Source organism: Trypanosoma cruzi, genomic scaffold (assembly GCF_000209065.1).
Source record: "Trypanosoma cruzi strain CL Brener 1047053517055 genomic scaffold, whole genome shotgun sequence".
Classification (NCBI taxonomy): Eukaryota; Euglenozoa; class Kinetoplastea; order Trypanosomatida; family Trypanosomatidae; genus Trypanosoma; species Trypanosoma cruzi.
Window position 1 is genome coordinate 114,992 of NW_001849524.1, and position 24,299 is coordinate 139,290.

General features: G+C 48.8%; 9 protein-coding genes across 9 annotated transcripts, besides 42 other annotated features; all 9 read left to right on the forward strand.

Annotated features, from left to right (window-relative positions):
- Positions 1 to 9,654: part of a sequence feature (heterozygous, Esmeraldo-like haplotype) that runs on past the window's edge.
- Positions 94 to 2,379, forward strand: Tc00.1047053511127.120 (ubiqitin hydrolase, putative; the record flags this gene model as incomplete). The annotated part of the gene is made up of 1 exon (XM_816251.1): positions 94 to 2,379. The coding sequence occupies one exon, from the start codon at positions 94 to 96 to the stop codon at positions 2,377 to 2,379; it is 2,286 nt and encodes a 761-aa protein (XP_821344.1).
- Positions 2,382 to 2,451: a sequence feature (A-rich).
- Positions 2,599 to 2,632: a microsatellite.
- Positions 2,752 to 2,777: a microsatellite.
- Positions 2,840 to 2,961: a sequence feature (T-rich).
- Positions 3,027 to 3,050: a microsatellite.
- Positions 3,196 to 3,224: a microsatellite.
- Positions 3,486 to 3,514: a microsatellite.
- On the forward strand, positions 3,574 to 6,192 carry Tc00.1047053511127.140 (minichromosome maintenance (MCM) complex subunit, putative; the record flags this gene model as incomplete). The annotated part of the gene is made up of 1 exon (XM_816252.1): positions 3,574 to 6,192. One exon carries the CDS (start codon positions 3,574 to 3,576, stop codon positions 6,190 to 6,192), a length of 2,619 nt encoding a protein of 872 aa, XP_821345.1.
- Positions 6,329 to 6,352: a sequence feature (AT_rich).
- Positions 6,476 to 8,326, forward strand: Tc00.1047053511127.150 (hypothetical protein, conserved; the record flags this gene model as incomplete). The annotated part of the gene is made up of 1 exon (XM_816253.1): positions 6,476 to 8,326. One exon carries the CDS (start codon positions 6,476 to 6,478, stop codon positions 8,324 to 8,326), a length of 1,851 nt encoding a protein of 616 aa, XP_821346.1.
- Positions 8,375 to 8,401: a sequence feature (AT_rich).
- Tc00.1047053511127.160 (integral membrane transport protein, putative) lies at positions 8,748 to 10,193 on the forward strand (the record flags this gene model as incomplete). Its single annotated transcript, XM_816254.1, has 1 exon — positions 8,748 to 10,193. One exon carries the CDS (start codon positions 8,748 to 8,750, stop codon positions 10,191 to 10,193), a length of 1,446 nt encoding a protein of 481 aa, XP_821347.1.
- Positions 9,655 to 10,270: a sequence feature (areas merged during assembly that could not be assigned to a particular haplotype. This can correspond to areas where the two haplotypes were merged or to regions with more than two copies in the genome that were merged during assembly.).
- Positions 10,221 to 10,249: a microsatellite.
- Positions 10,271 to 11,008: a sequence feature (heterozygous, non-Esmeraldo-like haplotype).
- Positions 10,329 to 10,407: a microsatellite.
- Positions 10,415 to 10,464: a sequence feature (AT_rich).
- Positions 10,472 to 10,496: a microsatellite.
- Positions 10,519 to 10,577: a microsatellite.
- Positions 10,726 to 10,762: a microsatellite.
- Positions 10,891 to 10,967: a microsatellite.
- Positions 11,009 to 11,446: a sequence feature (haploid, Esmeraldo-like haplotype).
- Positions 11,197 to 11,237: a microsatellite.
- Positions 11,244 to 11,284: a microsatellite.
- Positions 11,447 to 24,299: part of a sequence feature (heterozygous, Esmeraldo-like haplotype) that runs on past the window's edge.
- Positions 11,686 to 11,710: a microsatellite.
- Tc00.1047053511127.180 (hypothetical protein, conserved) lies at positions 11,731 to 13,395 on the forward strand (the record flags this gene model as incomplete). The annotated part of the gene is made up of 1 exon (XM_816255.1): positions 11,731 to 13,395. One exon carries the CDS (start codon positions 11,731 to 11,733, stop codon positions 13,393 to 13,395), a length of 1,665 nt encoding a protein of 554 aa, XP_821348.1.
- Positions 13,476 to 13,496: a sequence feature (AT_rich).
- Positions 13,689 to 13,726: a microsatellite.
- Positions 13,851 to 13,878: a sequence feature (AT_rich).
- Positions 13,912 to 13,936: a microsatellite.
- Positions 14,090 to 14,113: a microsatellite.
- Tc00.1047053511127.190 (hypothetical protein, conserved) lies at positions 14,162 to 15,640 on the forward strand (the record flags this gene model as incomplete). The annotated part of the gene is made up of 1 exon (XM_816256.1): positions 14,162 to 15,640. The coding sequence occupies one exon, from the start codon at positions 14,162 to 14,164 to the stop codon at positions 15,638 to 15,640; it is 1,479 nt and encodes a 492-aa protein (XP_821349.1).
- Positions 14,648 to 14,731: a microsatellite.
- Positions 14,949 to 14,976: a microsatellite.
- Positions 15,741 to 15,777: a repeat region.
- Positions 15,829 to 15,897: a microsatellite.
- Positions 16,149 to 16,192: a microsatellite.
- Tc00.1047053511127.200 (kinesin, putative) lies at positions 16,257 to 19,178 on the forward strand (the record flags this gene model as incomplete). The annotated part of the gene is made up of 1 exon (XM_816257.1): positions 16,257 to 19,178. The coding sequence occupies one exon, from the start codon at positions 16,257 to 16,259 to the stop codon at positions 19,176 to 19,178; it is 2,922 nt and encodes a 973-aa protein (XP_821350.1).
- Positions 19,091 to 19,135: a sequence feature (GA-rich).
- Positions 19,242 to 19,270: a microsatellite.
- Positions 19,385 to 19,414: a microsatellite.
- Positions 19,425 to 20,030, forward strand: Tc00.1047053511127.210 (hypothetical protein, conserved; the record flags this gene model as incomplete). The annotated part of the gene is made up of 1 exon (XM_816258.1): positions 19,425 to 20,030. The coding sequence occupies one exon, from the start codon at positions 19,425 to 19,427 to the stop codon at positions 20,028 to 20,030; it is 606 nt and encodes a 201-aa protein (XP_821351.1).
- Positions 19,646 to 19,670: a microsatellite.
- Positions 20,382 to 20,406: a sequence feature (AT_rich).
- Tc00.1047053511127.220 (protein kinase, putative) lies at positions 20,538 to 22,904 on the forward strand (the record flags this gene model as incomplete). Its single annotated transcript, XM_816259.1, has 1 exon — positions 20,538 to 22,904. The coding sequence occupies one exon, from the start codon at positions 20,538 to 20,540 to the stop codon at positions 22,902 to 22,904; it is 2,367 nt and encodes a 788-aa protein (XP_821352.1).
- Positions 22,295 to 22,321: a microsatellite.
- Positions 23,027 to 23,126: a sequence feature (A-rich).
- Positions 23,697 to 23,754: a microsatellite.

Consider the following 24,299-nt stretch of genomic DNA (forward strand, 5'->3'; position numbering starts at 1 on the left):
GTTCTGTATGCATACTCAACGGGACTTTCTTCTTTTCTCTCTGTTGCTGTAATGGGGTAGGTGGCCAGTACATCGCCACGCATAAGGCATTGGATGCCAGATCTTACATCGATAATGAACGGGAGGGAGGAAGAGGGGAATGAGATGCATGTTGTTTCATTGCGAACTACGCCTGCATCCGCACCCCTCTTTGAGACTCCATTCATTCTCTGTCCTTTAGTAAATTTGGGTAACACATGTTACTTTAACGCTGGTGTGCAGCTTTTTGCGAACTGTATCCCATTTGTATACGGTCTGAGGAATTCTCCATTTCGGCATCCCTTCCTTGGCTCCCGCGCCCTGAAGTACTGTCGTACTGGAGGAAAGGCTTCCCAAGCATTGTTTCAGGCCTTTGCAGAACTTTTATATGACATGGAATTTGCACGACTTGGGCAGGGTGAGGCTCTTTCGCCACTGAAGGCGCTAGACTGCTTGGCGGCTGTTCACCCTGCCTTTGAGGGTCGTGGTCAACAGGACTGCCCAGAGATGGTGAATGTCCTCATTGCCAACCTGTCAGAGGAGGGAAGACAAAATGTGGAGTTGGAAGCGTTATTGTGTTCCTTTGAAGAAGATGCCCTCACACGTGCGGCTTCTGATGCTGTGTTAGTGGATGTTGTCGGTCGTGACAATATACCCAACTCACACTCCACCGTGGGTATGGATTTTCGATCTATGCCGCATGAGCATCCCACTGGGGTACTCATTAATGAAGAGACGTTAAAACTATGCAGTCATTCTGTAACGGATAAAGAAGAAAAAATTGAGATACCGTCATCGTTTCTCTTTGCTGGGAAACCCAATATGCTGTCCTTTAATTTTCCAGGTAGCTGGTGGACCTACAATACGTTTCAACTCATGCAAACAGTGAACCATGACAATGAGCAGCTTGATCGCAAAGAGAGGGCCAGGAAGGATAGGCCACAACAGAATACATTTTGTCCACCAAAGTTACACTATAACAGTGTGACGGATTGTTTTACTGGGTATATGTTATCGGAGGTTCAGTGTCATACATGTAATAGCACCTCCCGTATCGTTGAGGAATTTTCTTCTCTTACCATTGATGTTTCATCTTACAGCCAACGCATGCAGTATGCCCGGAGACATCCAGAAGCGCGATGTTCCGCGGAGCAACGACCTTTCATGCAACAGAAGAGCCGTGGGCCGCTTCAATGGTGGAACCCGTTTGTTTGGATTGGTGCATTGACCCGTTTTTTCTTTAGCTTCTTTAAGGGTTTTTCAGATTACATTGATTACCCCATCACCTTGAAGGAGTGCCTTGATATTCACTTCGAGCCTGTGGTCCTGAAGGGAAGTAACAGTTATCATTGTGCCTCGTGCAATAACGTATCGGAAGCCACTAAACGCGAATTTCTTCTCTCCCTTCCAGAGTATTTACTTCTGCAGATGAAACGCTTTGAATATGGGACGTGTTTTAATACAAAAAAAACGGATCCTGTTATATTTCCCGTCTCTTGGGATATTGGAGAAGCTGGTGATGCAGATGTGCTGCGTCTTGATGATTACATGCATGAGAGCGTCATGAGAAATATGGCACCTTCCGTACCGTGTCGGTCCATTATAAGCACAGACATTTGTACAGATGCAATAGAGAACATGACGAATCCAATGCATACGCAACAAGTAGATAGCCCTATCAGTGAGAGTATGGAAGGGGCATACACGGAGATGCAGTCTCCGATTTACACGTACACATTAGAAAATGTTGTGAATCATCATGGATCTATCATGGGTGGGCACTATACGGTCTACGCACGCAAAAAAACGGAGGAGGAAAATGTATGGTTGTCTTTAAATGACGAGGAAATCACTCGTGTGGGTGTCAATGAGGTTGCCGATTCAGAAGAATATCTTTTGCTTTACAAGAAACAGCCACTTCAACCCCGCTCAGAAGCTGTTCTGACGCTCCGTCGCAAGGCGCAAAGCCTCCTTTCGCTCCCACCGTCCGATGGGGAAGTATTACTGAAGGAAGAATTCACAGACAGGCATGAAAAGAGGGATGCAAAAGGAAAGAGGGTGGTGTATATTTCCCGCCCTTGGTTACAACGGATGGCTTTCATGGAGGAGCCAGGGCCCATTCTTAATCGACTATGCTACTGTATAGGAGAGGATCAAGGCCACAAGGCAAACTCGAGGCAAGAAGTGGAAGGATCACATAATCGGATATGCCGAATGAGCCATGGTCCTCCTGTGGAGTGGTTTTATGTCCCGTTACGGTGTGACGAGTATGATGCCTTCTATAAAATGTACGGAGGCAATACGGCACTGACGCAGAGGGAGTATGAAGAATTGTATGAGGCTCAGCATCAAGTAGCATAGGCAAAAGTAGGAAAGGAAAGGGAAATAATAATAAAAAAAAAAAAAAAATAGAGAGAGAACGAGAGAGAAAAACTGAAAACCTCTATACACGCATATATACGTAAATATATGAGGTAAAATAAAATGAAAAACATTTTAGAAGACAAAGTCGGAAGAAGAGGAAAAAGAAGAAGGTGGTGGTGGGAAAGGAACTTTTAAACACACACACACACTCACACGATATATATAAATATATATAAATATCTGTATATATTGTATTAGGTTTTCTCACAACTTTTTCCCCCTTCTTTGTTAATTATTACGTTTGTTTGTAGGATGGCAACAGGTGGAGTGGGATTTGTACACCTGTGTACATTTCTTCTTTCCTCCCTTTTTTTTTTTTTGTTTTTGTTTTTGTTGTTTTTTGGAAGGAATTGCCGAAGGCCTTTTGAAAGGAAACCCTGACAGTTTTCCTGTAGGGTTTGTTGTTGTTGTTGTTGTTGTTGTTGTTTCTTTTTTGTTCGTTTCTGTGCGTGTGTGTGTTGTTGTTTTTTTCTTGCTTTTTTTTCTTTTTTTTTTTTTTTTTTTGTTGTTGTTTTTGTTGTATTTGTTTGACTGGACGATGAAGAAGTAAATGACGGCTTCTCATTTTATGCCACGCTCCGGTAAGGAGGAGGAGGAGGAGGAGGGGGGTGGTGGTGGAGAAGGATAGCGGTGGGGTTTTGTTCCCTCCCTTCTTCTTTTCCAAAAGTACCAGGGATTACTGTATGTGAGCCGAAAACAATAAAAATAAAAAGGGGAGCATTTCTTTGCCCTACGCCTGCTTTTCCCCCCCCCTTTTTTTTTTTTTATTTTATTTTTTTTTTGTGTGTGTTGTGGACGTTGTTTCTTTTGCTTTTTCATCTCACCCTCTCTCCCTCTCTGTGTGTGTGTGTTTGTATTTTTTTCTCTGTCTTTTGTTGTCGTTGTTGTTTTTTATTCTCCCGGTGTGTGTATTAGTCGGTGCTTCCTTTTGTATTGAGTGAGCACTCAGAAGGGAGCGCCGTGCACACGCATAGATCGATCGACACGCTCCCAAGAAGGGAGGAAGAAGAAAACAAGGCCGGTAGACGAATTCAAGGAAATAAACACAAACACACAGACACACACACACACAGAGAGAGAACGAGAGAGATACAGGTGGAGATTTATATATAAAGTTATATATAAAGAGCGATGGACAGAGATTCACTTGTGGAACTAACGCCAATACGTCCTTCGATGCAACATGATTTGTCGCGGAGCCCCACTCAGGCAGCAGCAGCAGCAGAGGCGGTGATGGCGGGTGCGCCACAAATGTTCCATGGGGATGACGGGGAAGTACCGCCGTCCGAAGGGCACCCACCGCCCCTGTCATCATCATCAGCATTATTGCGTCGCGAGGATCTCTCTTACATTTGGGGTACCAACATTGCGGTGGAGACATTCCGGGAGGAGTTTCAGCGGTTCCTTGAGACATTTGATATGCACACTGACAGCACCGGTGGCTGGCCAGGAATTGTGGGTGAACATGTGGGCACAGGCGGTGGAAACCGGAAATATTTCCTGCAGGAGCTTCTGCGTCTTCGATTGCAGAACCGCAGTGTTCTCGAGATGGACATGCAGCTGCTCGCCAAATCTTGTCCACGTTTGTATCACCAAGTCGTTGCACATCCAATGGAGTGTTTGCAGATGATGGCCAACGTTGCGGAGGACGTCTGTCAGCGCCTCGCTACCGCCTCTTCCTACGTGCCCATGCCGGATGACTTTATTCTGCGTGTGGCGCCAAAAAATCTTCCGGAAATCATCTCACTGCGTGGATTGGGGCCGCAGCACCTCGAGCAGCTTATTGCCCTTCAGGGGATGGTAGTGCGGGTGTCTAAAATTATTCCCGAGATACGAGTTGCATTTTTTCAGTGCTGGTACTGTCAAAATGTGCGTCGAAGTGTCGTGGATCGCGGTCGCATTTTTGAGCCCACCCGTTGTGATCACTGCGGCAAAAACTACTCCTACAGGATTCAACATAACCTTTCTCTTTTCGACGACAAGCAATTGGTGCGTCTGCAGGAGGCGCCGGAACATTTGTCAGACGGAGAAACACCCGTCACCATCTCTGTTGTTGTGTACGGCGACTCCGTGGACGCTGTTGTGCCTGGCGACCGTGTCGTCGTGACGGGCATCTACCGCGCCGCTCCTGTCCGTCTGAACTCCACAACACGTTGCATACGCAGTATTTTCGCCACTCATGTCGACGCCGTACACATTGAACATCGTCGTGCGGGCCGCCATTTGTGGAAGAAACAACAACAGCCCTTGACACCGTCATTGGAGGCGGAAGAAGGGTTGTCGGAGGATCCGGCCGAAGCGGCACGACGCGATGTGTTTCGTCGCATTGCCAGTCGTCCAGATATTTATGATATCCTCCTCAACAGCTTTGCGAGGACCATTTGGGGGAACGAGGATGTGAAGCGTGGAATTCTCTCTCAGCTATTTGGTGGAACACGCAAGGAACTGAAATCTGGCACCTTCCGTGCGGAGATCAATGTGATTTTGTGTGGGGATCCAGGTGTGGCGAAGTCACAGCTCTTGTCTCAGGTTCACGAAATTGCTCCACGTGGTGTGTACACATCTGGGAAGGGCAGCAGTAGCGTTGGCCTGACTGCATTTGTAGTGCATAATCATGAGACGGGTGAGTTGGTGCTTGAGCCTGGTGCTCTCGTGCTCTCTGACCGCGGTTTATGTTGCATTGACGAGTTTGACAAAATGAATGAGGCCACACGATCGGTGTTGCATGAAGTGATGGAACAGCAGACACTCTCCATTGCAAAGGCAGGCATAATTGCACAACTTAACGCCCGCACTTCGGTGTTGGCTGCCGCAAACCCGAAAGAGTCCCAATGGAATGTGAATTTGAACGTTGTGGAAAATTTGCAGATTGAACCGACGCTCTTGTCACGTTTTGATTTGATCTTTCTTTTGCTAGACCGGCACGACCCGACGGAAGACAGGCGTTTGGCCTCACATGTCCTCTCCCTTTTCATGGAGCCAGACGAGGGGTCCCGTCGGGCCACCACCTCTAGTAGTTCTCCCGAGTTGGGTAATAACAATGACACCGATAATGAGGAGGACAGGGGGGGAAATGGGAATATGAGGTCGCAAGGTGTCCCAATGGGACAAGCGGCGACGGTGTTGGAGCATGAAGGCGAGGTGTTTCTAGAGGGAACGAATGACGCACCCTATATGCCGCCACGTGTGCTATCGCAGTACATCGCCCTTGCACGCGAGACGGTCCACCCACGTCTCACAGAAGCCTCACATAAGCAGTTGGCGACGTCGTATGTGGAGATGCGACGTGCCCGGGGCAGCAGCCGGACGGTCTCTGCAACACTGCGGCAGCTGGAATCTATGATTCGACTGGCAGAAGCACGTTGTAAGATGCGTTTTGGCGCGGAGGTGACTGTAGAAGATGTCAAGGAGGCAAAATGGCTCATTAGTGCGGCACTGAAGGAGGCTGCGACAGATCCCCAGACTGGCCTTATCAATTTAGATATGTTCAGCGCGCCAGACCCAACGCGGCAGACAGTTGAAGGGAGTATGTTACGATTAGAACATATTATTGGTAGACGATACCTTGCGGCAGGTCGTAATTCCGCGACGGTAAATGAGTTGCGACAGGCATTTAACGAGTCACTTGTTGGTGGAATGCGACCACTCGCAATTGCACAATTTATGGAACTTCTGGCATTGATGGCAGGTGGCGAACATGTGAAGTCCTTCAGTGCTAATTCCGTGACATTTGCTGATGAGGGCCCCTAGGGAGGAATCTATATATGCATATACAGATATAGATATAGATATGCATTGGAGGCATGAAGGCGCCCATTTTAACTGTGAATGTGGAGGAAATACACATGTCAAGTGACATTCACCTACCCCAATACAATATCAGGGCATTTATTTATAAAATAAATAAAAACTTTCTTCATCTCTATAGCATGGCTGTTACTGGGTCTTTCTTTTCTTTTGTGTATGTGGATCTTGACAGTTTTTATCCAGAGGTGAAATTGTAACATTACACACAGAAGGGCACGAGGTCAAGATGCAGCAACAGCGTGGCAATACCTTCTTGGAAGATCTTGGACTGAACTTGCTGGATAACACGGAGCAGCAACTCATTGCGCGGCGAGTCGTAATAGTGGGGGATGCTCTCAGTGGCAAAAGAGCATTTGCCAGTCGTCTTTTTGCCGCCGCAGCACAACAATTTCCATCTTCCTCCATGTCCACATCGTCGTCACAGACATATGCCGCCAACAGCAGCAACAGTAGTGCTGGCGGCGGCAGCTGCTCTTTCCCAGTATTGTCATCAACAGGAGCAGCAGAAGCAGCAGGAACCATGGGTACGGAAGGCACCAACTCGTCACGGTATTTCCCGCAATTTCCCCATGGTGCAGGCGTTACCCAGGCATTTATTCTGCAGCGTATCCCTGCAACTCACACTGCCTTTCTTCCCACAGCAGAAGATGGGTTGAGTAGCGGTGGTCTATACAGCAGTGGCAGTGGAATCAGCGGCTCTGCTGTTCTACCGGGCGGCGTACGACGTGCAATGACCGAATTTTTTTGCTGTGAAACACCTGGAGCTTTGGCAATGGCATTACCAACAGTAGAGACGCTAGAGACCAGTGTGGTGCTACTGGTGGTGGACACCAGTGTGCCATGGCGTCTGCAGGATCAAATGCGGCGGTGGTATGGATACTTGAACACGCATATTATGCAGACGCTAAGGGTGGATCTGCCAAAACAGGACGAGGTACGACGGATGCGTATGATTGAGCAACAACAACTTTTCTGGCAGGCGCAGCAGCAAGAGCTGGCATCAATGCGACGTCGGTGGTGTGAACGGGAGGCAATTCATGTGGGACAGACCAGTAACGACAAGAACAGCAACGACAACTACTACTCCCTATCCGTGCTGCAGGTGCCAAAAGGGGGCGTTTCGCCTCTTCGCACCATCCTTCTCTGCACAAAGACGGACCAATTAGAGAAATTCTCGCGGGAGGTAGAGAAATTGTGTCATCAAAGTTCCTTTTCTGCTGAAGCGCGTACGGTGACTTCTCTGGAGAACGTGAACATAGGCGTGGAGCCATGGGTCTCCCATGCTTTGCTCTCGTCATTGCGCACAAGCGGTTTGACACTCCTTGAACTTGTGGGACAGCTGTTACGGAGGGAAGCTATTGCGCGTCAGAGTGCTCTCGTCGCTGCGAGTAGCCGTGTGAACACGATAGCCACCTCTTCTTTATCGTCATCACAGCAAACAACAAACATGGCACCAACAACAACCACTGTGTCAGGGGGAGCATTAGCCCCATTGGCGGTTGCAGCAGCAGCAGCAGCACCGGTAGCTTTTGGCGACAGATCAAATGATGAGACCGGCCCTCTTGGATTACTTACGAATAGCCATAGTGTATTTGTTCACCCCTTCTACAAAAATCTCTGGTTGTACATCTTTCAATTGCTCTATGATCCTCCTACGACACTTGCTAACAACATCGTACCGAATGACATTCTGGGCGCGCGCGACCATGATGATGATGGTGGTAGTGGTGTCTATATGGCGGCAGCTTTACAAGGTCCAGAAGTGTCGTCAGGGCTGAGAAGTGAATGGGGATCGCTTTGGAACTCTCTCTTGGATGAGATGGAAACGCAGGTGTCATCGCGATTCCATCCACACGCCTTTCTACCACATGGCATGGATCACTTGGAGTTGCTTAGCCCCTTTGTCACATCTACGGACGCCGTCACACTGGAGTCGGTGTTTCCCAGTGGTACTGACGAGTCAAAAGAGGCCGACTGGGGTGTACTACGTCTGCATGACGAATATATACAAGAAGTTGAAAAAGTGCTCGCTACTGCTGGACCCAATGAGGAAGCGATGATTTGGGACAAACTGTAGAGGGAAAAAGAAAAAGAGGAAACGGAGAGGCGGAAGAGAAAAGATGAGTTATTATTATTATTTTTTTTTTTTTTTGTGTGTGTATATGTATGTGGGGTTTGCCGCTCGCCTTTTCTAGTGTGGAAATTACGTTTGTTCTGCTTCCTTTCTCTTGGATTGTCTCTCGTTTGAGCTGTAGGCGTCGAGGTTGTGACTTGGCGGAAAGGAAACTACAAAAACAGGAGACTTTATCCTTATTCCAGTCATCAGCGGTCGTTGGGAGGGAAGGGGAGAAGGAGAAGAAGAAGTGGTGCAGGCGCACACACACACACACACACGCAAAGAAACAAGCAAAACAAAAAAAAAAAAAAAGAGAGAGAGAGAGGGAGGTGCGGAAGCAGGCAGCATATAAACGGCCAACCACATTGATTCAAAGAAGAAGATGGGATATGTCTCGGACTGTTTTCGTGAGCTTGGGAGGTTTGAAATACTTAGCATACAACTTTCCAATGCACTGATGGGCATCAGTGCAGGTGTGGAGGTGCCTATTCTCACGATGTTGGGCCGTAAGCTTGCGTACAGTGAAAAGACCATTGCTAACTACGTCACGCTCACTGCCCTTTGTCGTGTGCTCGCGGATATTCCTAGTGGAATTCTCGCAGAGTGTGTTCATATGCGGTGTTTGATGTTGTGGGCTATTTGTCTCCAGGTGTTAGGCTGTGCAGTGGCTCTAGTCATGAAACCGGGCTCCTTTTCGATTACGGTCTTTAGTGTATTTGACGGAATTTCCGCTGGGGTCTTCTTTTTGACACGCCACATCTACGCCACCCGCCTCTCGAAACGAGAGCACCGTGGAATGGTGCTCTCTTTTCTTGCAGGTATATTGCGCTGGTCACATGTGCTGGGGCCGTTGCTGCTGGGGGCCGCAGCAACGGCGTGGAAAAAAGAACAGTATTACTTCTCGGTGCCTCTTGTCACCGCCACTTTGGCCTGGTTGTCTATTATAGTTGTTGGGTGCTATGGCGGCTCAAAACATGAGGAGCATTTCCATAATAGGCCAAAGGGAAAAAGAGGATTGACCTTGGACGAGTCGAAGCATCTCTTACCGTTTGCACAGGCGATAACGGCGGTAAACATGGATGGATCAAGTCATGAAGATCATGTAACGATGCTGTCGTATGAGGGTACCGCCGTTACGTGTGATGAAAATGATTGCGGCAATGCGTGTGGTCATCCCACGCCCAAGCGTTCGCCACTTGCTTTGGACTGTGGCCACAATGAACCAATGGAAAACTGTGAGTTTCAGCTTAGTGCTTTTCGTTCCATTATGGTTGAGCATTGGTCTTTAATCTGGCGACTTGGTGGATACATTATCCTGTATGTCTCAATTCGGGCGAACAGAAAGCTCCTGCTGACTTTTGCCGCGGCACGTATGGATTTTACAAACTCGCAGCTTGCCTTTCTACTCTCCTTTAGCTTTTCATTTGACGCTCTTCTCTTTCCTCTGGGTGGATTTTTAATGGACGTCTACGGTAGTCGCTGGTCTATGTTGCCAGCAGTACTCGGCATTGGCATCGCTTTCATGTTATTGCCTCTATCGCCGACCCCATCGTGGTTGTACGTCATGGCAGCTATATTTGGCACAGCGGATGCTCTTGGCTGTGGTCTTGTCATGACGCTCGTAGCTGATCACGCGCCAAAGAAGCATGGTGCTCTGTTTTTTGGTGTGATGCGCACAGTACAAGATATGGGCCACGTGTTGGGCTCCATGGTTGTGTCACTGATCATCACTAGGGTAGAGTTTGTCGTCTGTTGCTATATTTGGGGAGTGGTGAGCGTTGTGGCAGCGATGTGGGCGTGGTTCATTGCTCCAGTGGTCATTCATTGACACGCACACACACACGCAGAAACATTGTATATATATATATATATATATATATATATGCAATACAATATAATATAATATATGTGGTAGAAATTCCAATTTAAAAGAGGAAAAGGGAGAAACGACAGGAAAATTGTGTTTTTTTTTTGTTTGTTTGTTTGTTTTTTGTTTTTTTTTTTTTTTTTTTTTTTTTTTTTGTTTTTTTTTTTTTTTTTTTGGTATTGTTTTTATTATTATTTAACACTTTAAAAAAAAAAAATATAATTTTTTTTTTGAAACCCTTTTTTTTTTTTTTTTTTTTTTTTTGAAGTTGTTTGTTTGTTTCATTTGTAAGTGTATGTCTGTCTGTGTGAGGAGGTACGTCTGTGTGTGTGTGTGTGTCTTTGTTTTGATTTCCCCTGCAGCCCTTTTTCTTAATTGTGACTGCATGGCCCCATCACTGTATTCATTATGAGTCTAATTCATTTCACCTCCGTGCTGTCTGGTGGGGAATGGGGAGGGGAATGGCAATGAGCCAGCAGGCGTATCAGGCGTGATAACATTAATAATAATAATAATAATAATAATAATAACATCAACAAGGCACAACTACATAACAAAAATGGGGGATGGGGGGGGGGGGGAAAAATAGATCAAAATGACAGGCTGGAAAGATCCAAACGGGGCGGTGGATGAACTGAGGAAGTGATGGTTGCCAGTCTTTTTCCTTTTTTTTTTCTTTTTTTTTTTTTTCAGGTTCGTTTTGTCTGCTTTTTTTTTTTTTTTTTTTTTTTTCTTGAGAGGCAGTTTGCATGCACACGGCATCTTTATATATACATACCAGTTGTTGAGAACTGATCGGGCGATGATGTCCCCACACCCGCCCGTGCCTGCACCCTTCGGGGGGTTCATTTCCGCAAGGGAGAGAGAGAGAGGAAGAAAGAGGGGATGGAACGAATTGCCGCTGAAGGAATCGATGAGGCCGAAAAGTACACCGTCGTTTTTCTTTTGGTTCACTAGCATTTCGTTTTGTTTGTTTCGTTTTTTTTTTTTTTTTTTTTTTTTTTTGGGTTTTGTGTTTGTGTGCGTGTGTGTGTGTGTGTATGAATGCGTGTTTACTTTTTTCTTGTTTTGAGGAAGTGAAGGAAAAAAAAAAAAGGAAAAGAAAAAGGGGGCGGAAGAATTTGGAATTGGCTGGCGCTTTATTTCCCCTTCGCCACGCCCTTCTCGGCCTGTCGCCGTTTTTGCAAATGGGGGGAAATGGAGACGGACCACCACGTGCTTTTGTGTGTGCGTGCGCGGGTGTTCGGTCTCCTTTGCTCTCAGGCCGCTGTGCTGCTTCACACATGCCGTTTTCTTTTCTTTTTCCCTGCCTCTCTCTCTCTCTCTGTGTGTGTGTGTGTGTATGTCTTTTTCTTTCTGGTTGATCGGCTGCTCTCATTGACGCAGAAAGCGGCACGTTAAACACACACACACACAGAGCAATATACACACCATCACGAAGTAAAATTACATCAAAAGAAAAGAAGAAAAAAGAAAAGCGGGGGGGGCTGGGAGGGGAATGTCGAACGACACAGCGACTGGCTACACAATTGTGGATGCCAGTGAGTCGTTTCACCTCATCGACCCCGAAACGGGCCTCTCAATGACGAGCCGATGTGTTCGGGACACGGCGGCACAAAGCAGCGTGAGGATGACGGAGGTGGCGGAGAGGGAGCCGCGGGCTGAAACGCCGGTGAGTACGGTGTCGAGGTCCGCCTGGAGTATGTTGGCAACAACACAAGTGGATGAAGCGGGCGGCACGGTCCCCGCCGCATCAGCAGCTGGGCAATCACCGTCATTCTCAGAAAGTCGCGGTTTGGAATCTGCCTCACCTTCACATGGGGAACAGATTGCGGCCGAATCGATTAATAATGGAGAATATTTGTCTTCCGTTTTGTCTCGTTTGACGCAGATCAACCAACATCATAATCACCACAATGACGCGGATAATGATGAGGATGAGGATGAGGATGATGGGAAGAACAACGACAATGCGCCTCAACGGCCCGTTCCACGTTATGCGGCCGAAATAATGCCTGCTTCTGAGAACAAAAGTAACACAGCCACCCCCACTCTTGCGTCTTCAAGGGAGAAGGAAAGTGCGATGAACGCCGTTCTCCGCGCACAGTTGGCAGAGGCGGACAGAAAGAATGTGTATTATATGCGTCTTTACGAGCAATCTAGGGATGAATTGGATAACTTACATCAGACCATGTCATTACTTCTTCATGGCGACAATGAGAATGAATTTATTGAGCGTCTTGGAGGCGGCAATGCTAATTTAGGTCAAGGGCGAGAAGAATGGCATGGGCAGAGGACGGAGCAGCAACATTTTCTGAACAGACCAAGTTGGTTGCAGCAGTTTTTAAGGGTTATTGGCTTTGAGGCAGCTTGTCCGGCGCCAATTTGCTGTCGAGACGACTGGCGTGGTGGGCGGCGCCCCAGCAGTAACCCAGTGGCAGTGGATGGAGAAAACTACAGGACAAGTGGGTGGAAACGTGATTTCTCCTATGCCAAGTGGCATGCTCGTCACGGCAGGGCCGCATTGGCGATGGAGTCGCTCTTGCTGGCCATCTCTTCCGACGAGTTTGATGCGTGGCGTTCCCTTCTTGTAGAGGAGCCCAACTGGAACCGTTTGCGGGGCATTGACCGGCAACGTTGGTATTGTCTTGTGGCGGTCAAATTATGCGAGTTGTTGGACAAACGCAATAGCCGGAGAAGGAACCCTCCTGCAAAAAGCCCCAGTGAGCAATGTGGCGCGAGCTGCCCGATGGAAGAGGATATGAATGAGGAAGGGGACAACGACGGACGGGAAGCACGGCAAGAGGTGCCGACGGATCGAAGAGTGCCGCTCACTGCCGACCTTCTGGCCCCGTTTCTCCGGCGGATGAGTTGGTGCTACGCAGTGGAGAAGCAATCCGACAAAGAGAGGGTGGCAGCGGCAGAGACAGCGGGGACTTTGTCGGGGGGAATGACCCCGCCATCCCATGAAGCCATTGGTGCGGCTCTGGAGGATCTTTTATTGGCTTCTATTGCCAGGTTTCCCCACAGTGCGGTGTTGTTCTACCTGCTGGCATCTATGCGTGCGATACAAGGGCGCCAAGAGGAGTCACTCCATCTTTTGGGGGAAGTCATACGTCTCGACCCCTCACACTTGCTACGCGAGGGATGCAACCCTCATTGATAAATAGTGCCCCGGGTTATTCCCTCGCGTTATTTGTTAGTTGCGTTTTATTTTTGCATGGCTAGTAGGTTTTTGTTGTGTTTTTTTTTTTTTTTTTTTAAGAGGCTTGTTGTGTACGACGTTGGTATATGTGAGAAGCACCAAAACAAAAGAAAAAAAAAAGGGGAGGTACTTTTAGTGCGTACCCTGTCAATTGCCATCTTTATCCTGTTTTGTTGTTGTTTTTTCTCCCTCATTTGTGTGTTTATTTTCACTACACACACACGCACACTTTACCCAATGGCTCTCTCGTATTTTTTTTCCCTTTTTTTTTTTTTGTTTTTTTTTTTTTGGCGAGGGAGATGAGGAAAGAGAGTGTTGCTGAAAGCATAGTTGTTGTTGTTTTTCTTTTTCCTTCTTATTAGTATTGCTTTGAGTTCAGTGATCCAATTAGGATGTGTTGCGTTCAATTCACCAATTATATCTTTATTTATTTATTTATTTCCGTTATTTACTGCCCACCCCATTTTTAAATGCATGTACATATATATATATATATATAATTACAGACGCAGGCAAAGATACCAATACTTTTCTGTTAATACTCCATCTTTCTCCTTCTCTCTCATGGATGGAACTTTTGGTTTATGTACAATTACCCTTTGGTTTTATACTTTTTAAACCGTTTTCTTTCTTTGGTTGTTGTTGTTGTTTTTCTCTCTCTCTCTCTCTCTCTCTCGCCTGGGGGGGGAGAGGTGGAGCAGGTGTGGGTTAGGGAGAGAAATTTATGTTTGAGATTCTTGTGGAGATTGCATTCAGTATTTTTCTATGTGCCATAATGGCCTATTACTTCTTCCTCAGTGCCCCTGTGGAGGAGCGCACGGTAGGCGAGGAGTGTGGGACATGCGTGGCAGGCACGGGGAGTGGCCGCCATGCTAACGGCGCAGGAGGTTACACCCTGCGGAGTTCACCGCCGCTTGAGCGAAGCCGAAGACGCGAGGGGGCGATGTGGTGCAACGTGCTGGGTCGATGGGCAGCCCTTCTCGTGCTTGGTGGTGGCTCTATTGACAAAGATGTCTGGACCGACCGCATCGCCTACTTCATCGAGAAGGGTGCAAAGAGGTTAGATGGGGCAATAAAGCAAAGAAGAACGAGAAGAAGTGAAGGTGCAGGCGAAGAAAGGGGAGAACGAACATTGCGTGTGAGTCCGGATACCGTTCGACTTGTGTGCCTTGAACTTGGCGGCGGTGGGCCTTTAATCGGTGGGTGGAACCAGCAGCACAAACAACAACAACAACAACAACAGCAACAGCAGCAACAACAACAGCAACAAATGCAGCAGCAACAGCAACAACAATCGTATGTACCCACGCAGCCGGTTTCTGGTTTATTTCACGCGAGAACAGGTAGCGACGGCAATCGTGCAGGTGTTGTCCACTCTGAGTCACAGGAAGGCGGTGGTGCAGCGTCTCCACCAATCGGTGCTGTGTTGCCACGCATAGGGTCTGCTGGGATTGTGTCGCTGGAGGCCCCATATAGCGTGTCCATGCATGAAATAACCACGGAAGGTGGATCAGCAGCAGCAACAGCAGCAGCAGCGGCGCCGGCAGTTACAATGGCGATGGGATTACAACACACACTACGGTGTTTCAGTGTGCCTATCATATACGAGGATCATCATTTCTTTTTACTATTGATGTGTAATGTTCCCTTGTTGTTTGCATTGCCGGTGGAACTGAGAATCCCGGCGGATGTGTTAACGCTTCGGTGTGCCCTATCTGTCCGTCGGGTGATCTTTGATGGCGTTCTGTATGCTGCCTTTTGTGGTAACCTTGTGGAGCTTAGCTTTGCGAGCGAGCCGCAATTCACGGCTTCATTTGATGTTTACTCGGAAAAGAGTTGTCATAGGCAGCAGCTACAACTCCATCGCCCATATTTTTCCCAAGCATCATCCTGCGGAAGTGTCCGGGGTACTGCTGCGGGTGAGAGGAGCGCTTCAGTCCCAACTTTGACCCCATCTCTCGCTGGTAACACGGTCTCTGGGGGAAACCGCTTCAAGGAGAAACTTCAGGAAATTGTCGACCTGGCGGTGAAACGATCCTTGCAATCCATCACGTATCCGTGCGTGCTGCGCGGTGTGGTGGGGACAAGCCGCAGGCCGGCACCACAGGATGGGACCACTGGGGACGATACATCAGCGAATCCCCACGAGGACGGGTTATTGACGTGGTCATTGGCGAAAGCAACGTTGCCTCTCTGCTGCTAATGATCCGTGCGGCTGGGGAAGGGTGACCATTGCTCCTTCTTGTGTTACGTGTATCACTTTTTAGCGAGGCAAGGGTGGAAGATTTTAAAAGAATGCGATGGAGAGAGAGAGAGAGAAAAAAAAAGAGAAGGAAGGAGTAATTGTATCTCTGTGTGTGTGTGTGTGTTCACAGCGCTCTGTCTTCTGTCTTTTTTTCTTTTTTCATTGTCTGCTTGTTTTCTTTTCTTTTTTTTTTTTTTTTTTTTTTTTTTTTTTTTGGTGGTGGGTGGGTGGGGGACTACTTCTCCGAGGCCCCTTCGCTTGTCGTCTCCCTGTGGTCGTGCATGTTATATAATATATTTCCCTTTTAACGTCCGCATGAGTCACATAACAACAGCAGCACAGAAACAACAAAAGAAACGACAATGTTTTGCTGTCAAGGCTTGAATGCACATTCTCATTTTGCCCTTGTTACTGAGACTCTGCTGATGACGTGGCGTATTCTGATGTCACCTTATTTCCGTTCCTCTTGCCGTTGTTTGTTGTTGTTGTTGGTGTTTTGTTTTTGTTTTTAATCAAAACGACAAAAATAAAAAATAGGAGGGCCGCTGTTGTTTCTTCCGCGTCACTTTGTAGAATGAGGGTTTATTGTCGCTTCGCGCCACCGTGTAGGCCTGTGGAAACAGAGATGGAGCACGACAGGCCGGATGCACACGTCTCCTTCTTGCCGCCTCCGTTGTTGCTGCTGTCGCTGCGGGGAGAAACCGGAGGGGGGCAACAAACAGTCACGCTGGCAGACCCCCGCACCGGCAGCATGGCCTCGTCGAGATGTCGCCGTGTCTTCCTCCCCGAGCACATGTCACCCGGTGCAAGCAGAACCCCGTTCTCTGGGACCCATTTGCCGCCATCCAAAGCGGGGGAGAAATCCCAACAAGAGGAGGTGTTTGACGAACTTGTCCGTCCCCTGCTAAGGGACATGATTTCTGGTACGCTGTGTACGTTTATTGCCTACGGACAGACGGCGACGGGGAAAACGTACACAATGTTTGGACCGAATGTCGATGGCGTTGGCATCGCTCCTCTGCCGCAACAGCAAGAGATTGGAGCGGCGACCACTCCTATTCAGTCGAATGCAAGTGAACAGGAGGAAGGCATTGTGCCGCGGCTTCTCCGTGCCATCTTTGAGGCTCCTGGTGCCGCTGAGCAACAAACTGCAGCGGTCCGTATGGTGGATCTCTCCTGCATGGAGGTACACAACGAGTGTGTTACCGACTTGGCGGCACTTTTACTGCTGCAGCAGCGTTCGAAGAAGACAGATGCGTCAGAGAAGAGAAATGGAAAATCTGGCGCAATTTGCGAGGACACTGACGGTGGTGTAGCGTGGCGGGCCTGGCGGCGGTATGAGCAGCAGGGTAGACGTGCAGAGGGGCATGCCAACGCGTGGGATTCAGCGTCCATTTCAAAGATGTGGAATGTGCCCGTCAACACAGAGACGGTGCCGATAAAGGCGATCTACAAGGCTACTGAAAAGACAAAAGTAATGCGGTCGGTGTTCCGTCTTCGGTGTGAGTCTGCAGCGGAGTGCTGCGCTCTGCTGCGCGGTTTGTTGGCGCTGCGATTTCGCGGAAAAACAGAGCGGAATGTTTGTTCCTCACGGAGCCATCTGGTGCTGCGGCTCGTGTTTTACGATGCTGCGGAGGCGGCGGCCTCAATTGGCGAGGCGCTTTTTGTTGATCTTGCCGGGTCGGAGTCGTACCGCGTTTATGCGCAGGCTGCCGGCGATGTTTCTTTGGAGCATGTCAGTTCCACGAGGCATCCACTGCCGCTGCAGCTGTGGCCCACTGACACTTCCCTTGTGGTGTCAGACTTTGCATCCAATCTTCGGGACGGCAGTGGCCTAACGGTGGCACAGCGCAGTCTCCTTCACACGAATGAGATGCGGCACATCAATGTTTCCCTTCTCGCACTGCGCAAAGTGGTACGGACCCTTCACACCGCCTCATCGCTGCCGACTTCATCATCTGTCCGGCATATCCCCTTCAGGGACAGCACGCTCACCACAATACTTGAGCCATTTCTTGTTCCAGGCGGTAAGTCGGTCGTGACATGGGCGGTGTGCTGCTCATGCAAACAATGTGACTTCCATGAGACCGTCGAGTCTCTCCGTCTGGGAGCAGAAGCCTCGGCCACCACCACATGCATGCAACTTTACCCACCCATTCAGCCTGCAAGTGTGGTACATACGGGCGAAGGCAGTGTAACCAGCAGCAGTCGAAGCGGCAGTGGGGAAACGTTTGGTGGTATAAAAAAGACAACTTATGTCCGAAACGTATCCGAAGCTGCTACTGCATCGACTGGCGCTGTTATTCCACGGGACCGCGGTAAGACGCTTTTGGCGTCGGCCGTGTCATCATCCGGGATGTCTATGGGTGGTCATTCCAAACCTACGAGCGATGTGGACAGGGAAGGGAGTAAAGGTATGAAAGTAGGAGGAGGAGGAGAATTGGCGGCGTACAAAAAATACACGTTTCAGCTGATTGGGCAATGCAACACACTGTGTGAACGTTACGATGCGTGTGTGGAGGAACTTTCCCGTACCAAACAGGCTTTGGCGTTACGTGATTCTGAAATCGCACGTCTCCAGGAGGCGTTGGCCGAGAAGCGTCGTCCAAAACAACTTTTGGAGGGGCCACCGTCATTTCCGCTATCGTCATCTACGCAATCCGTCACAGCTGATGAGAGCAACCCTCCAGTACCCCCCGCATGGTTGCGAAAAGGCGCGATGTGCTCAACAAAAAAGGACATGTTGTCTTTACTGTCCGGCACTTCTGCCGTGCTGGATGCTGCAAATTCCGTCATATCGAGAGAAGCATTAGACGCTGTAGTGGATAATGGAGCAGCAGCGGCAAAAAAGGAACCAGAGACGGACTGGCTTTCCGAATCCACTTTTAAGCGCTACTGCATTAAGCATGACCCCGCACTTATCGATTGTAAAACAGCTGGGACCTCATTGAGGGATACCGAAGGCAATGCATTATTATTATCGTCATCATTTCCCACCAATACGACTAATGCTACTACGAATGTTGATGCCACTGTTCCTTTAGATGGTGCTCGCGCCATGCAAACACCATTCGAGATGGAACGAAGCCCTTCAATTGTTTTGAGGGATCACAATCGTCGCGAGCAAATCGTGTCATTTGTCTCTCCCAGCATCCATGGGGCCGTGCCGCTGATGCAGCTGGTTAAAAACATTGACTCACAGCGGATTCTGCCTCCGCCACCGTCCCGTTCTGCCCTTTGCACCCGTCTGACAACGTCAGACGGAAACCCCCAGTCTGAGGATGACTTCAAGACTGCGGGAGGGACAACTTATGGGATGAACACAGATGGTGATGTCAGAGTTTTAAAGCAGCTGCTCTTGCGGGGCGTGGACCTTGCCGGAGGGGTTTTGCAGAAGTATACCGTTGCAGAGGATGAAAAAGAAGAAGTAGAAGAAAAGAAGAAAGGAAAAGAGACCGCGGTTATGTGTGATTCCCAGTCTGAATACCAGTTGTGAGGATCACTATTTTGTCTTGTTTTTTTTTTTTTTTTGCCTGTTTTATTGTGTGGTTTTGGATTATTTTTTTTTTTTTTTTTTTTTTTTTTTTTATGCCTATTGGAGAAGAAGTATAATAAAGCTGTGGTGCATGTGGAGAGTAAGAGGTGGGAGTTGCAATTTCTTTTTCTTTTGGTACGAGAATGATGGAAATGACAAAAATGTGCTTTTTTTTTTTTTTTTTTTTTTTTTTCTTTGCTGCTACTTATGCATTATAGAGTTCCATTTGGTTGGGCGTTGATGACGTTTGTGTTTGAGGCCCGACGTCTTCCCTTTGGCGACGCGGTGGTGCCACCCCACTGCCTAAATGTCATGAGCCCCGGCAGTTGTGGTGGTGTCAACATAGATGAGGCACGGCTGGTGGGGCTCCCGGCGTGGAAAAAGCGTCTCTTGCCGCCTGTGTTAGACGTTGTGCAGCAGCACTACGGCTCCTCTTCCTTCTCCTCCTCCTCCACTGCCGTGTCGTGCGGTGTTGAGGCTGAGTTGTTGGGGTGGACGGTGGCGTTGCGCATTGTGGAGGAACTACCGGAGCTGGAGACGGCCTACAGTCGAATCCTTGAGTACCGTGAGCGACAACGCACGGGCGAAATGACGGCAGAGGAGCTCATGATGGAGGAGTTGCTGCGCGAGCGTATGGGCAAAGACTTTTTAGGGGGGGAGGAGGATGAGAGCAGCTCTTTGGACGAGGACGACGATAAAAGGGCAGAAGAAGTTGATATTGCTATGTGCTTTAATTTGGACGGTGAGGTGGTGAGCATTGGATCCGCAAATTTGTTTGGTGGCCATGGCTATCATGAGAGGAAGAAACCATGATTGCTGGGTGGGCGGTGGGCAACACTGTGACAGTGCGAGACGGTACAATAATGAAATGACAATAAAAAGAAAAAGAGAACAACGCGGCAAATATGTTTGTTGTTGTTGTTGTGCGTGTGTGGTTGTTATTGTTTTAGACGTCCATACGCCATTCTCCTCTTTTTCGTTCTAAGCGCCACTGTCTGTCTGTGATGTGTACGGCTTTGGCGTGGAGGGAAAAGTTGCGGGAGTGTCTTCTGTCCTGTTGGCTTCATCCTTTTCCCGCTCCCAGTGCCAGGGTAGTCCGACACACACACTTAAGTGATAGTGGAGTGTGAGCGGGAGGGGTTTTCTCTCGAGTTAAGGTGTGGCTAAAATTAAAAAAAAAAAAAAAAAAGACATTTGTTCGTATAAAAAAAGAGAAAAAGAAAAATAAGAGGAGGAGGAGGGGAAGAGCGAAGCCACGCAGCACCACCAATCGACGAGAGTACTGAGAATTTGGGCGAAATTTAGCGGCAACTGTGTGTGATGGTCACAAAAGTGCCAAAGTCGGGCTCACTGACGCTTCGGCCAAAGTCACCGCGACAGGACCAACGGCGGCAAGAAGGCGTTGCTGCTGTCCCGCATGGGCAAGAACAGCTGTCGTTGTTGTCATCATCCCATGCAATGAATCAGAGGAAGTCGGGTATCTGTAGTCGTAATTCACCCGCCTCGATACCACCACCACCACCATCTTTGTCGTCATTTTCTCTCTTTGGGAGCCGAGGGTGCCGCCTTCTCTCGAGGGCCGAAACGGGCGGCCAAGACGAAGAAGAAAACGAGGAGTTGGGCGGGGCGGGTAGCTGTGTTTGTTTGCTGGAACCAACACCTCCGCCTGCGGGAGGGGATGTCTTGGAAGAAGCGCCGCTAGCACCACCGCCTATACCCCCGCAGCAACAGGCACAGACACAGCAACAGCAACAGCAGCCATGCGGTGGTGTTATTGGTGAGAAGCGAGCCGATTCTGATGGACATACTTCATCGGTGAGGGGAACACGACTAAAACTACGGGGAGCAGAAAAAAGGCTCCAAGTTGCACCACCCGCAATATCGGGTGATAAAGAAAAGGGTGCCGTCACAGAAGCAAGACGCATTTTTCGGCTTTCACGACGTGCCACCGCCCCAACGGTGACAGAGGAACCAGAGAATCGGCCAGAAAGTAAACCCTTGAAGGAAGAGGGAGAAGTGCCTTTACACGCCAGTGATGCGTTGGCATCGTCGCTATCTCGACAACCGGGGGTTGCAACGGGGATGCGGGAATCCAACGGTGAAGTGAAGGAGGGGGAGGAGGCGTCTTCGAGGGCGGGTGTGCCGCAGCAACCGCCTTTGGTGCCCCCAACGACCGCTCCGATGAACTCCACTGGGGCGGATGGCCCGCCGACGGTAAGACGTCAACGGAATTCCACGGATTGGGTGGAATCGATGTCGCCCACACCAACACCGCAGGGTCTGTATAGTTGTGGTTGCTCGCCGAGTATGCGTCGCCACAGTAAGACGGGGGTTCCTTTACCCCTCGGCCCCACGCCGCTGGATTTCAGCTCCGTCACGGAATATGTTGAGACAAAGTACGAAATGAGGACAAAAATCAGTGAGGGGACCTACGGCGAGGTGTACATGGGGCGTTGCCGTGCAACCGGGGAGAGCGTGGCGTTAAAGAGGTTAAAGGTGCTCCATGGCCTAGATGGGTTTCCTATCACCTCGCTTCGAGAAGTCATTGCCTTGCGACATATCAACAACGCACGCGAAAATGCTGCCACTTCAGATGGGAACCGAGACAACAAAAAGGATCCCATTGAGGAGGTTATAAGCCTTCGGGATGTCTTATTGTCACGCAATCATCATGACATTTATCTTGTGTTTCCGTATTCATCCTGCAGCATCGCTGGTCTGCTTCAACGACGATTTCCCTTTACAGAAAGGGAAATTGTATATGTGTTTAAAAAACTTCTCCGGGCGCTTATGAAACTGCATGCTATGGGTATTATTCACCGTGATGTAAAGGCCGACAATGTTTTGATTCACCACGACGGACGGGTGCAGCTTGGGGACTTCGGCTTGTGCGTCTTTGAGGGATCGGGTCGACGTGCCTTGACGCCAAGTCTTATCAATCTTTCGTATCGGCCACCCGAAATGCTGTTAGGAATCACTTCTTACGATGTAAAGGTGGACATCTGGTCTGTTGGTTGCTTTCTCGCCCAAATGTATCTTAGAACTCCACCGTTTTTTCTCGCACACCGAAGGCACGCAGGAGGAGGAGGAGGAGGAGGAGGAGGCGCGCGTCGGCAGCCCGAAACGGACCCCAATCGGCGCACAGAGACCGAATTGGAGCAGTTGTCGCTCATCACGGATGTTCTTGGGCCGCTTTCAAGTGCTGGTCCCGATGCATTTCCTCAGGAACGATGTCAGCGTTTTGCGCAGCTTGAGCAGCTGCGGAGGGCCCTTGCCACCAACTCCGCCACCTCCTTGTCTTCCTCCACCCCATCGCTCGGGTCACTCTTTCAGCCGAGTTTTCTGTACTCGGAGTTCAATGGCTTTGCGGCGTGGTTCATGGCAACAGCGGAGCACCGCCGACGCGACGCATCGCATTTGCTTCCGTCGAAGGAGTGCATCGATGTGTTGGCGGCCATCTTTCAGCTCGATCCGCGCAAGCGACCAACGGCGGCGCAGCTGCTGGAAATGCCGTTCTTTCAACTTCACCGTACCGGACCGCGACGGGCCGTGCCGCATGTCGAATTGGAGAAGGAACGGCTCTCAGAAGATGAAGTTGTGGAGAGACACATTCAACGTGAGATTGTCGAGAAGTTGGTGCTGTACCACGACAGTCACGTTGCACCGTCCACAGAAGGAGGCAAGTAGCGCACCAGAGAACAAAAAAAAAAAAAAAAAGAGGTCTGGAGGAATGAAAAAAGGCTTGACTGCGTGTGTGGGTTGGATGGAGTGGATGCAGAACGCGAGGGGAAACAGGGCGATGGATGCTAAAAGGAATGGTGAAGGAAAGAAAAAAAAAGAAAAGAGGGAGAGTGACGTCGAAGAAGAAAAAACATTGAATGATACAAAAAAAAGACAAAGAAAGGGAAAATGTTGTTGCTAACCCTGAAGGAGGGATGCGGTGTTGTTGTTGGTGGTGGTGGTGGTTGCGATGAATGAAGGGAAACCTGCTTGTTTGTTTGTGTGTGTGTACGTGCGTGCATCCATGTATACATGCATCATTTTGTGAGAGACTGCGGCAGCGGCTGGAGCGGGGGATAGGGGGAGGGAGAAGAAGTCCCCCCGCAAAAAAAAAAAAAAAAAAAGAGGATGAACCGAAAGGGAAGATATGCACGTCCGTATGAATGAAATGAAGGACAGATGGAGACCATAGCTGAAACACCAAAGCTATAACCGTGCGAACGGTGTATCATCCATCAATGTCTTTTCTGTTTTTCTTTGATATCTCCAGTCTCTGTCACACATGTCTTTCTTGTTTCTTATTTTGTTGTTAAAGACGGTTGAATATTTTGTGGGCACTCATTGGCCCTTAGTCTACATATAGTATACCCGTTGTTGTTATCTGTATGTAAGTACTTAAATGTATGCATCTCTGTGTATATTCTCTGTTGTTGTTGTTGTTCCTTTGAGGATGTTTTGCGGATAACATTTTTCATTCCTTTTCTTCTTTTTCTTTCTTTCTTTCTTTCCTTTTTTTTTTTTCTTTTCTTCATTCTTTGGTTCCTGTAGTTTGAGGGTTTTTGTTTGTTGGCAAAGGCGTCTCGGAGGTAGTAGCATTCCCATTGCATCTTCCGGATTGCATCGCTTTCCTTCCACAGTTCTTTACTGCGCTGTTCTCGGCGTTAGTTTCTAATTTGATCTTTTCTTTACTTTGTGTGTACGTGCTTGCCTGCAAGGTGGGGGAACGAAAGGACACACGCAGACAGACACAAACAGGGAAAGGAAGGGCGGTGCGTTGAGTGCCAATCTGCCGTGCAGCAAAAGTGACCCAAAAAGAACTGCCTGCGACCCCCGTGTGTGTGTGTGTGTTTTCTAACGAAGGCAAAACCAATAGAAAAAAAAAAGGAAGAAAATTAGGGGAATTTATTACTTTTTTCTTTGGTCCTTGGGCCTTTTGTTGCTGTTGACATCCCTCTCTCTGTTGTTGTTGTCGTTGTTTCCACCCACCCATCCGCCCCCGTTGTTGTTGGGATCTCTCTCCTGCTGGGTCTGTTGTGTTTCCACCCCGTTGCCGCAGCGGCGGCCCACATCGCCCGGTAGCTG